The 12,929-nt window shown below is 34.0% G+C and overlaps 1 protein-coding gene across 1 annotated transcript in view; it reads left to right on the top strand.

Moving 5' to 3' along the window:
- The window catches only part of LOC139525364 (mycolipanoate synthase-like), a 33,123-nt gene that overhangs the window by 16,191 nt on the left and 4,003 nt on the right, over nucleotides 1-12,929 (top strand). Inside the window, exon 9 of the mRNA XM_071320596.1 lies at nucleotides 4,992-11,723. Within this exon, the coding sequence (XP_071176697.1) occupies nucleotides 4,992-11,698 (6,707 nt within the window). The 3' untranslated portion in view covers nucleotides 11,699-11,723. The remainder of the gene's footprint in view (nucleotides 1-4,991; nucleotides 11,724-12,929) is intronic.

Raw genomic sequence — 12,929 nt, 5'->3', positions numbered from 1 at the left:
TAGTGGTATTGTGTATATTAAAATGCAAATGTACAGTTAATGAATGACATTAACAGAAAATAAAAAAAATGAAGAAACTTACAGGTTAATATTTAAGGCAAATTTACTTATATATCTGTCGATTTATTGGCGTTTGTTTTTACAAAACCGTGATTTCTTGTCCCAGCCACTTTAAAAAAAATGTTTTTGATCTTTACAAGTAATTTTTTGTGCAGTCATTACATGGAATTAGATTAATGTTTTTGATCTTTACAAGTAATTTGTTGTGCAGTCATTACATGGAATTAGATTTAACATTTTTTAAGCAAAGAAACATAATATTTTTAGAGGGACTAATAAGCTATGGATTCCTAGCTGGCACTTCCCTAGACGCCATATTCAACATTCATGCTCAATGTTTGCAAGATATATAAACATAAGGGTCTTACAAAAGAAATGATGTTTTAATAACGGCACTTTAATTGTTGACAAAAAAGAGCACATCAAATAGACCAGAGTGATACCGTTTTTTGTTAATGTCCACTTCGAAACGGTTCAAATCTCCTTCAGTATCTGGTTCTAAAATTATGAAACAAAATCAGTGTACAGCGTAATACGTGTTTTGATGAATATAATCTTTCTTGTTACTATTGCAATATGGAGATTGTGGGAAACAAACCCATGTAAATATGTCCACTACAAAACGGTCACCTACGAAACAAGTATTGGAGATTTTTATTTTTTCAATTCTATTCGTGCAAAACAAATAGCAAGGGTTAGTTTATGAATACTCATGAAAATGTCCACTACGTAACATAAGTTGTACGTTTATATGTGAAGTACTGTCTAATATTTATCGATAAAAAATGGTTCTCACATTCAGAAAAAAATGAGATCTTTCTAGTTTATAAAGTAAAACAAGCTAGAATGTCTATAGGAGACATTAAAATGCAATAAGATGTCCGATTAAAAGCAGTTTCGTGTCCCCTGCGAAACAGTACATACATTATAAAAAGGATATCATTTTAAGAGTATTTAATATTGCACTTTTTATTTTTATTTACAATCAGGTCTACAATAGAGGTATTCAAAATAACTCTAGAAATAAAAAAATTGACAAGTTGATTTTCAATTTTTTTACGTCTGAAATTCACATTTTTATTGAAAATTGCCCTAAAAACAGACAACAATATGTATTACCTTTTAATGTATACATGTTGAAGGTCGTACATTAACCTATAATGGTTTACTTTTTTGAAATTGTTATTTGGATGGAGAGTTGTCTCATTAGTACTCACATCGCATCTTCCTATATTCATATACCTGTTCAATATATTGACAATGAAGCAGCTGTCGGGTCAGGTATTGTGGTAAGTAGATATTCTAATTGTTTTCAAAGTTTCAATGTTATTTGCGCGTTTAAGGTGGGTTTATTTGGGAAGAAATGGAGGGGGTAGCAATATCCCATATCCCAAAAGTGCAAAACTGTTGTTCTTAATTTCTCGTCTACCTGTCTCTAGCGAATACTAAACGTCTTTCCTACTTCATTATGGCATAACGGGTATGGACTAGAATTGAACCAGCAGTCGCTTCCCGGGGGAACAAATAGCACACATAGCCACCTGCATTAAATGATTTAAAACAATAATTATTATATTTACTATGTTTTTATTCAGGATAAATCAATATTCTTTAACAGTCTTAGGGCCAGCTGAAGGACGCCTCCGGCTGCGGGAATTTCTCGCGACATTGAAGACCTATTGGTGACCTTCTGTTGTTGTTTTTGGTATGGTCAGGTTGTTGTCTCTGTGATACATTCCCCATTTCCATTCTCAATCTTATTAATCACAAATCTGATGTAGGGTGACACATGCGTTTCCCCTGACAATTATTGCCATATATCATAACTTCCTATAAAATTGCCTCATCGCTCATTCCAATATTTTGTGACATTCCTAGTTCTTGGGAGTTTTCTGTATTTTAATATAGTTCGTGTTTTTCCCATATCCAAATTTCTTAAAGCTTATTCACCCTTCCAATTTTATGATATAATAGTGTGTAGCTGTTTTCATTAGAACCATTAATAATATATCCACAAAAAGATATGTCATAAAATGTTGAAACGTGATTAATTCATTACCATAATTTCATCATGTGCTATCAGATATACGTTTTTAGTGTCAATATCAATAAAACACTATCCAGTTACGATTATCTTCGCATTTTTTAATACCATAATTACGATTATCTTTTTATCCTAGTTACGATTATCATCCCGAATTTTTCAACGGCAATTTTCGAAGCGCTTAGACAATTCCAGTGCACCGTTACGATTCAAATATGATGTAATGGTATAGAAAAATCTTGCAGCTGAGTAACTAGTGACAAAAACATGCTACATTTGAGTAAAATGACTGTAAAGAATTTACCTATATCTGCCGTCGCCATATTGGGATAATTGTAATTGCAGTTACTATTATCTCTTTAATACCAGTGAGCTAGTTTGACCTAAACTTACAGAAAAAGCGCTGATGCATAAATTGACAATCTCCTTCACAATCACTAATAGTCTTTTTCCCACATAACTTTTAAAGCAATGAAATATCTTCTTATATCTATTATATCTAATCCACCCATTTCAAATGGAACAATGACCGAATTTATTTTAACTTTATCTGGTTTATTATCCCAAGTGAATTTGTAACAACATTTTCTGTATTATATTCAAAATATTATTATGTATAAGTATACAAGAGCCAGGGTTTCTTTAAAAGTGAAATTATGTGCAATAAATGTTTTGAAGTTTCTAATTTTTTTTTTCAAAAATAGATTTCTGTGCTAGGAACAAAAGAATGTGTTCATCTTTTCAATTTTATTTTCCCATCAAAGTTTGTCACATTCCTCTTTACAAAGCCCAAAAGGATGTCAACGGTTTGTTTTAGATTAGCCATCGCTCCAGTTGATTCCCTTTTCTTGATCCTGATGTAAAATAGTTACAGTAAATATAGTTTTTAATGCTATATATTAGTTCACATATCGTTGTCAATATAATAGAAATTGCTGCGACTGACATACAAATGAGAGGTTAATCTAGCTATAAAACCAGGTTTAATCTATCATTTTATACAAAAGAAAATGCCTATACCAAGTCAGGAATATCACAGTTGTTATCCGTTCGGTTGATGTGTTTGAGCTTTTGATTTTGCCATTTGATTAGGGACTTTCCGTTTTGAATTTTTCTCGGAGTCCAGTATTTTTGTAATTTTTATTTTTTAGAAGTCAAAGTTTTAAGCAATGTGTTACTGAATTCATCAGCTTTCCCACTTTATTCTACATTCAGAATCTCAATAACCTAAATCAAGTGACATAAATCTTTGTATATTATATTCCCATTATATAATATAGACAAATATTAAAATCTGACATCAGACTCGGACTTCTCTTGAACTGAATTTTAATGTGCGTATTGTTATGCGTTTATTTTTCTACATTGGCTAGAGGTATAGGGGGAGGGTTGAGATCTCACAAACATGTTTAACCCCGCCGCATTTTTGCGCCTGTCCCAAGTCAGGAGCCTCTGGCCTTTGTTAGTCTTGTATTATTTTAATTTTAGTTTCTTGTGTACAATTTGGAAATTAGTATGGCGTTCATTATCACTGAACTAGTATTTATTTGTTTAGGGGCCAGCTGAAGGACGCCTCCGGGTGCGGAAATTTTTCGCTACATTGAAGACCTGTTGGTGACCTTCTGCTGTTGTTTTTTTCTATGGTCGGGTTGTTGTCTCTTTGGCACATTCCCCATTTCCATTCTCAATTTTAAATTTAATGTATCCTTTGCAAATCTTAGTTTTTCGTAATTCTACAATCCCGTTCAATTTTCACGAACGTGACCTACCGAATTAGATTATTTACCGGGTTTGGAATAACACGAAATCGCAATACACAGTTAGGAAAAACACTTAAAATTGAGTCAAAATTTTTAACCACCGTTTTCCCCTTTCTTTATAACAAATAAGACTATATTTGTGTTATGCATGTGTATATTTATGAAAAGAGCATCTTTTTCTATAAAATTTTATTTCCAATAATTTTAATGGTGTAGCCATGGCAACAATCTGCATTTATTTGATACAAAATATTTGAAAAGGTGGAAGAAAATGCCACAAAAGTCTACAAAATTTTGTCAAAAAGAGAATTTCAATCCATTAGAGTGATACCTCTCCTGAAACCATAGAAATGTATCTATCAAGAGGTCCCAAAAAAATCATATGCATTTCTGCTCGTGTTTCCATTAAATTGAATTGAAAAGATCGAGGTTCAAATCGTTGTTGATGACACTACAATAATGCGTGGACCTATTGGCGGTACAAATGTGACAATATGGACTGTCAAACAGACAAATTTCCTTTAAAACAAGCTAAAATCAATTACCCACTTAGAAGGCTATATTATTTTTCAATTATATAAAAATCAATTTTATTGTACAAAAACTTTTATATTAAAATGTTCACCAATGTCAAAGTGCAAAACTAAACTTATAACTGTGTATTGCTACCTGATCAACACAACGGATGCCACATGTTGGGCAGGATATGCTAAGCTTCCCGGAGCACCTGAGATCGAACCCCAGTTTTTTGGTGGGGTTTGTGTTGCTTAGTCTTTAGTTTTCTATGTGTGATTTGTGTACTATTATTTGTCTGTTTGTTTTTTTCTTTTTTTAGACATGGCAGTATCAGTTTTTGTATCGATGAGTTTGAATGTCCCTCTGGTATCGTTCGTCCCTCTTTTCAGACCTGAGTTTTAATATCAATTATCCATATCAATTATTTACTGTTGGATGCCGAAATTTTCACTTTAAACATTTTTTGTATAAATCATATTTAAAGAAAAACTTTTGGACGGACCAAAATGATAGGAATATACAAATTCCCATGTTCAGACGTTTGTCTGTATTTCCGAATGGTAAGTGAAATATTTTCCCTCCCATCATATGTTGATTCTGTGTGATTTCAGGCACCGGGACACCCAAAGGAGATCCAATAGAGGCAAACAGCCTAGGAAAGGTTTTAGGAAGACTGTATCATTCAGAAACAAATAAAAGTGAAGCACCAGTTTATATTGGTTCAGTGAAAACTAACATTGGACATTTGGAATCAGCAGCAGGGGTAGCAGGTCTAATTAAAATGTTGCTGATGATAAAATACAAAACAATTGTTCGATCCTTACATTTTATGAAAGCAAATCCCTTAGCAAATCTTGACAGATATAATTTTTGCGTACCTACATCAAATTTAGAATGGCAATGTCATCCATACCAGAGACGAATGGGATGCATTAATTCTTTTGGGTTTGGAGGCACCAACGCACATGCAATTGTAAAAGAATATCTTGGAATCAAAGAAACAGAGTTAGAGACGGAGAATAATTGCTTGGTATTTCATTCTGCAATGACACTAGACGGATTATACAGAGCCATTGAAGAGTTTATTGAGCAGCTCAATCGTACCGTCGATTCTCTTCACAGCATTTCATATACTTCTCTTTGCCGACGAGATCATTTCAAATGTAGAACAGCTTTTTATGGAAAATCTGTCGTTGAAATACAGATGAAATGCCAAGAAATGGTTAAACAAAAATATGCGCCTCCAGTTTTCAAAAGCGATCAAAATATAGTAGCAGTTTTTTGTGGCGTAGGAACTGAATGGCAAGGTATGTGTAGAGAATTGATGATGCAAGAAGAAATTGTTTATCAAACAATTGATAACATTGATGAACTGCTGAAAAATTATACTGTTGAATTTTCATTGTTTAATATACTTTATAACTGTCGCAATATATGTAGTCCATTACAAAAACATATTGCGATTTTTGCTAGCCAAGTTGCACTCTGGAATCTATGGAATCATTGGGGTCTTAGAATTAATGCAGTTATAGGTCAGTCAGTTGGGGAAGTTGCTGCGGCCTTTGCATCAGGGGCTTTGTCACTCGAGGAAGCAGTGAAAATCATTTATTATCGGTCCTTATGCCTTTCCAATGTTACTGCTGGCAAAATGTTTGTTGTGGGAAATTGTAATATCGATTTGATAAAAGAGATATGCAGTATTTTCCCTGGTAAAACTAGTATAGCAGTTCAACATAGTCCCGTTTCATGCACTCTATCATGTGACAATGACATCATAGATATTCTGAAGGAGGCTTTGCAGAACAAATGTACAAATATCCTATTTCATGATCTGAATGTTCCATGTGGCTATCACAGTCACCACACGCTAAAGGCAGGAACTAGTTTAGAAAATACACTCAAGAATGTAATAGCTTCTCCGCCGTCAATACCTTTGATGTCTACTGTGACAGGACAGTGGATAAATCCGACTGAATTGGGACAATCTTCATATTGGCGAAAAAACGTTTGTAATACTGTCTTGTTAAATGATGCTGTAAAAGGTGTAGGCAAAACAGGAGTTTTCAATATTTTTGTAGAAGTAGGTCCTTCACCAGTATTATCTTCACATATATCAAACTGCTACAGTAAAGACGATGCTGTATGTTTTCCATCAGTGAAGAGGGGTAAAGAAATAGAGACTATCATGTCGACAGTAGCAAAGTTGTTCGAGGAAGGTGTTGATTTGAATTGGAATAGAATACACAAAGGACAGAGGATTATCAGTAACATACCAACATATTTTTTCATGAAAAAAGACGGATTGTTCCAATCAGAATCTACGCAACTAAAGCATAATGGTTTAGAATGTACTCAAAGCTCTCACTTGTTTGTAAGCCGAACGGGGAAAAACAAATTTAAATTGACAATCACTCCAGAATGTACGCCATTTGTGTATACGCATATTGTTTCTGAAGAAAAACTTGTACCAGGTACTTTATATGCGGAGGCGGCAGCTGAAATAGGACACCAACTGACTAAACACAAAGTAGAAGACTTGACCTTTTCAGTAGAATATGTGAGACCTGTCCGTGTTTTAGAACACCAAATTTCCAGTTTAGCAGTTTATATAGCAGATGATTCTGATGAACATAACACTTATGGTATTATAAGAAATAATAAAGACATTGTTGCAAGATTTTCATCCTGCGCTACCACCAAATTGTTTACCCCTGTAGAAATTGATATACAAAATATTCGACATTACTGCACGAATTATAATTCCAAGGAAGAAGTATATGATAATTTGTTAAAGTCAGGATTCGAATACGGCAGTGAGCTACAGATGATCGAGGAAGTGTATACAAACAAAGATCAGTGCTTGGTGAAACTTTGTGTGTCTGAGGAAGTTTGGAGGGATGTCAAAAGTACACATTTGCACCCATCTATCTTAGATGCTTTATTCCAGAGTGTAATAGTTTTAAAGACAAAAGAACAAAAAGGAGAATTTCTTCCTACGGGAATAGGCGAACTTTTGATAAGGAAACGACCAGAGAAACATATGTATGGATTTGTACAAAGAACGTACGTCTCCGCCATTGAAAACTCCTTTAATTTTTTATTGATGAGCGAAGATACAAAAGTAATTGCCACAATCAAGGGCTTCAAAATTCAAAATGTAGATTTGAAGATGTCATTCAAAACCACAACTGAATGTCAATTAATGTGGCGAGAAATAGAATATTTACCATTGCAGAAGCTTTTGACAATAAACAAGGAACCGGAAAAATATTCATTGGTATTCTGCTTAAATGGTAAGCTGGTTGAGAGCCTAATGCCAGTGAATTTAAACGAAAAGGTTCTGTTGAGAGATATTTACAATGTATCATGTTTAAAGACAGTAGTTCAATCTGCCTTATGTCACACAGAAAGTATAGTAAATGTGTTTTTCATACCTGGTATACGGTATAATGACCAAATGAGCGAAACTGACATATACGAAATTGTTCACCAATCTTGTAGGGGACTACTCGTAATATTGCAGTGTATAGCTAAGACAAATATGCAATTTCTAGTAACAGTTATTACTGAAAGCTGTCAATTCCTAGATGGGCTTAAAGGGGATGAATGCAATATACTTGGATCTGAATTATGGGGTCAAGTAAGATCAATCTTAAGGGAGGAAACAGATATAGAAATTCATCTGATAGATATTCAGCCTTCTCTGTTGGAAGCGAAAGAATTCATCAAATGTCTACTTGTAGGTGTAAAAGATATGTGGTCTAAAAAGGCGGAACTTGTTTACAGGAAAGGTCGCCTCTTCACCAGTATTATAAAGCAAAATGAACCCGAAACTTGGCATTATAGAAATTCGTTCTTTGATAATAGCTGTACAGCTCAGTTAAAGTCGCGAAGTCCGAATAGCTTGTCAGACATTTTCTATGAATTACACAGTCAGGATCGGATTAAAAATAGCCAACAAAATGTAAACGGAAGAAGTCAGTTTGTAATGGTTCATGCAATTGAGTTTAGCCAGCATTCACGACAGGTGCATCCTTTAGTTTTAAGAAATGAGACGAAGAGGCTTTGCATATGGCCTGAAACAGAAGCCAATGGTTTTGATGTGGTATCATTTGAAGCTGTTGGCTATTTATGCGAAAAAGGAGATGTTTGTAAATGTCTTGATTATAGTAGAAACCATGTAAAATGTATCGTATGTTTTCCGTTTACAATAAAAACAGACCTGTTCGTGCCACTGTGTTGTGTATACCAGAATGCCGATTTACCTGACTATAAACCTGGTATTCTTTCCGTATCTGTATTGCTTTGGGAATTAAAAACTCATGTTCAAGCTAACCAAGAAATCAATATACTTTGTCAATCTAAACAGAGTTTCGTTGGAAGATTGTTACAGCTTCTATTGCAAAGATATATAAAAAATGTTCGAGTAGACGTTACGGAATTACCTCAAATTAATAACCACGCCGCTGTATTAATACCATTGATAAGCCTCGACGTACCGACAATAGAAAATATCTTACAATCAGACAAGTTAAATCACATTCTTATTTTTGAATCTTTTCTACATCAAAATTTAAAAGACTATTTAAAAACGGGAAAATTCAAGGTGCAAATCTTAAAAGTAGAACATATTTTCATGCAGAGCAAAATACAGGAAACAGTACCTGATATCTTTCTTTGGCTATCAAAGGACTTGCATAAGGCATTCACAGATACCGTCTTTGATAATGACAATGTGTTTCCTTTGCCAACTAAAACAATAAAAGTTGACAGAAAAACCATAGTTAAAGTTAAAGCACCAGTAGGAACGCCTTTCAGAAAAGATTGCTCTTACATTATCGTAGGGGGTCTGTCTGGTCTAGGCTGGGTTCTTCTGAAATTGCTGGCCAAACAAGGGGCTGGACAGGTGATAAGTTTGTCAAGACGTCAAATCACACAAGAAAAGCAAAATCAATTGAATGAGTTGAATGAAGCAACCGGGTGTAAATTTAAAACATTTTCTGTCGATATCACAAGACTTGGTGACCTGCGATCGGTATTCTTTGAAATAAAAACGGCGCCCTTCCAGATTAAAGGAATTTTTCAAGGAGCAGGCGTAATTGATGATAAACTGTTTTTCGATATGAACGAAGAAAAATTAAATGTTCTTCAGCCAAAAGTTCTTGGTACTTGGAATCTTCATTTATTGTCAGCACAGATTCCTTTAGATTACTTTGTTGTTCAATCCTCAATAACAGCTGTTTTTGGAAATCCAGGGCAAAGCAATTATGGAGCTGGAAATTCGTTTATGGACTGCTTAGTTCATTTTCGAAGACAAAAAGGTATGTGCGGACAAACGATAAATTGGGGTCCTTTAAATGTTGGAATAGCGAATAAAAGCACCGAACTAGAGACCCACCTCAAAGAAGCAGGATATTTTTTACTCTCTGAGGCGGAAATAGAACGGATCACACTAAAAATCCTTGACTCTCCATTGATTCAGGTTATCACAGGAAAATTTGACTGGAATACAATTGGAAGCAATATATCAAGTTCAACCGTTGGAAATCAATTAACTATGCAAAAGTTTCATTCGGCATTGACAGAGACAACTAGAAAAATTGTAGCTGGATGTCTACCATTTGAACATTTTTCTACTGGGGACATTCAAAAAAGATACACTGAACTTGTCCTCAAAGTTACAAATGAAATTTGTGGAATCGATATAGAAAGGCTTAGTCTGGAAACAGAGATACAAGACCTTGGCATTGATTCTTTACAGGCAATGAGATTTGCACGAAGCATTAACCAGATTAACGGAAACACGACTATAACTGCTGTAAACCTCTTGTCTCATAACCTATCAATTGGTGATATTGTCGCTAAATTGGAAAAAACAACTAAAATTCCGCCGAAAGAAATAAATGATCATAAAATAAAGGAAAGCAGAATCACGCTCTTGGAAAAGGGTTTATACGAACAGTTTGAGCAAAATAATTTTGATCCTTCATTAACTATATATGTGGATTTAGATGTGTCACTAAATCTAGTGGATTCTGTCAAATGGCAAAGCCTTTTTAGAACTGTGATACATAGATATCCTGCTTTGCGGACACTATTTGTGAAGAAAGAAGGCTTTGTTCAAAAGAGGATAGTTGACATCAATGAAATAACTCTCCCATTTCACGTTGTCCCAATGACAGAAATTAATCACGATGGACATATTCCTCCAAATCAACATTTATTTTACTTTGACCCATCAAAAGACCTTCCATGTCGGTTGCTTTTTGCAAACGAAAAAGGTGTTTGCCTGGTTCGGTTTTTGTTCAATCATCTCTGTCTTGACTTTACGTCTACTGAAATGATAATAGAAGAATTATTTAGAAGTAACGATCCGTTGGTACAAGATAATTATTCGAACACCGATGTTGCCATTCTCGTGGAAAAGAAACTTCAGGAAGACCGTGAAAAACTTCGAGAATTCTGGAAACGTTTTACTCCAAATGAACAACTGCCTAGTATGAACTGGGACAAAAAGAACCTGGAATTGGATCCAACGTGTTTTGATTACACTAAGGTCTGTGTTGAAGCAGATTCGGTGAATAACTTGAAATTTTTTCTCAAAAGTCATAATATCAGACTGTTTGATTTTATAACAAGCTTGTATCAGATTCTGTTTCATGTTATTCTTAAACAAAATGTTATCTGCATGTTCACGGATGTTGATATGAGAATCCATTTTCCAGAGCTTGATAAGACTGTTGGAAAGTTTACTCAGGCAGTTCCCTTGATTATAAAGATAGACGAAAACTTCAAAGTTATTGAATTTATCAAACGTAACAAAGAACTGCATTTAAGAGTTATGGAACACAGCCTTTTGCCTATCGGAGAAATTCTAGAATTGAACGGACAATCCAATTTGAACCAAGCAGCTGTTTTTGCCCATTCTATCATCATGGGAGATAAATCACAATGGAAGATTTTACAAAAAAGCAAAGAGAATGCTATAACCGTTAAGAGAATAGTGACTGGCGATTACACTCATGAAACCGGATTCTTCGTGTATTACGACATTGAAGGAACAGGAAATTCAGTCGAGTTAGAATTGTTTTACAGTACAAAATCTTTGGACAAACATCGCTCATTGATTTTACTGAAAGCTTTGACAACATTTATTACTGCTGCAGTAAACAATCCAAATATGAGGATCAAGGAACTCGGTCATTTAATCAAAGATGGTTTTAATATTAGAGCACTACTTGAGGAAGGTACCAGTGTTGGCGACAATCGTACTGATACAGACAGCGGAGGAAAAAAGAAATCATTTTGGACAAAATAGTAAATGTGTTAATGCGAGTTTTAAGGTTAGTATAGCTATTTTTTTGGTATTAGTTTCAGTGAAGTATATTTCAGAAATGGCTGTTTTGATAAAAACATACAACTAAAAAAGTATGAAAGAAACGTCAGTGACAAAGCAATAAAACCGCGCATAGAAATAATAACAAATTTAGAACAAATTTATTTATCAAATAACAACATGAATAAATCCTTTTTATGAAATTTCATAGTTTAAAAGGTAAAATATAATGATAAATCTTAATAAAGATACCAGGCTTGTAATTTGACAAGCTAAATGCTCATTTTGTCTATATAACAACCAACCCTTATAAATAGTTCAAAATCAAAATAAAATCTACCATCCCAGTGATCTTGGAAATGTTTATCCTTGTACATATCTAGACAATAATGGTTGAGGAATTTTACGGCGAAAGATATAATTTTAAATAGCAAATTGTAACATAATTTCAAGTATAGTATCGTTGTTGATTGTCTGTTCTAACCTTCTTTTCTCCATTATTTTACAATAATTTCAAATCGGAAAGAGAAGAGTTTCATGCATTATATCAATGTGTACATGTAAGACATATGTCGTCATCCAGTCGTTCAGCGTCCATACCTCAGATTGAAGTGGAATCTCGCTTTCTGATAATTAAATGTTCGACGGTCAATGCTTTGTCATTCTCGTCAGACGTTTTTTTCTTTCTTTCTAAACACGACGTCCTATGTTTCTAAATTATATGTACTTGGAAATTCTGCAAGAACTGTATGATCGGAAACGATGTCATTCAAACATACCTTAAATCGAATCAAACGAGTTTTATTTAAAGTCGGCAAGATTTGTAACAATACAACATAGGCTCGCAATGGGTTTTTGAACCATGATTTTAATAAAGGGACGGATATATTGACGACTGATTATTAGAACAAAAATATGTGTCCGAATTATAGACATACGTTTACAGACACAATATTTGAGGGTGAAAAAATTGAACTAAAGTTCATATTTTTATCAGTTGAGACATATTAAATTTGGAGAAAAAGGATTTTGTTACTAAGTATTGGTTGCATATCTAAAAATATAAACAATTCAATTTCCCATAAAAATTTCTCTAACGGCTAAACTGTACCACTTTTACTATGAAGTTTCGCAAAAAATATATATCCTAGAATGGAAAGCTCATATGCACGACTACTATTTTCAAAGAAAAACCCAATATCAATTAGTGCAT

This window comes from Mytilus edulis, chromosome 5 (assembly GCF_963676685.1).
Source record: "Mytilus edulis chromosome 5, xbMytEdul2.2, whole genome shotgun sequence".
In the NCBI taxonomy this organism is placed as follows: Eukaryota; Metazoa; Mollusca; class Bivalvia; order Mytilida; family Mytilidae; genus Mytilus; species Mytilus edulis.
Note: the sequence above shows the minus strand (reverse complement) of the source record. Positions and strands in the feature narration are given on the sequence as shown.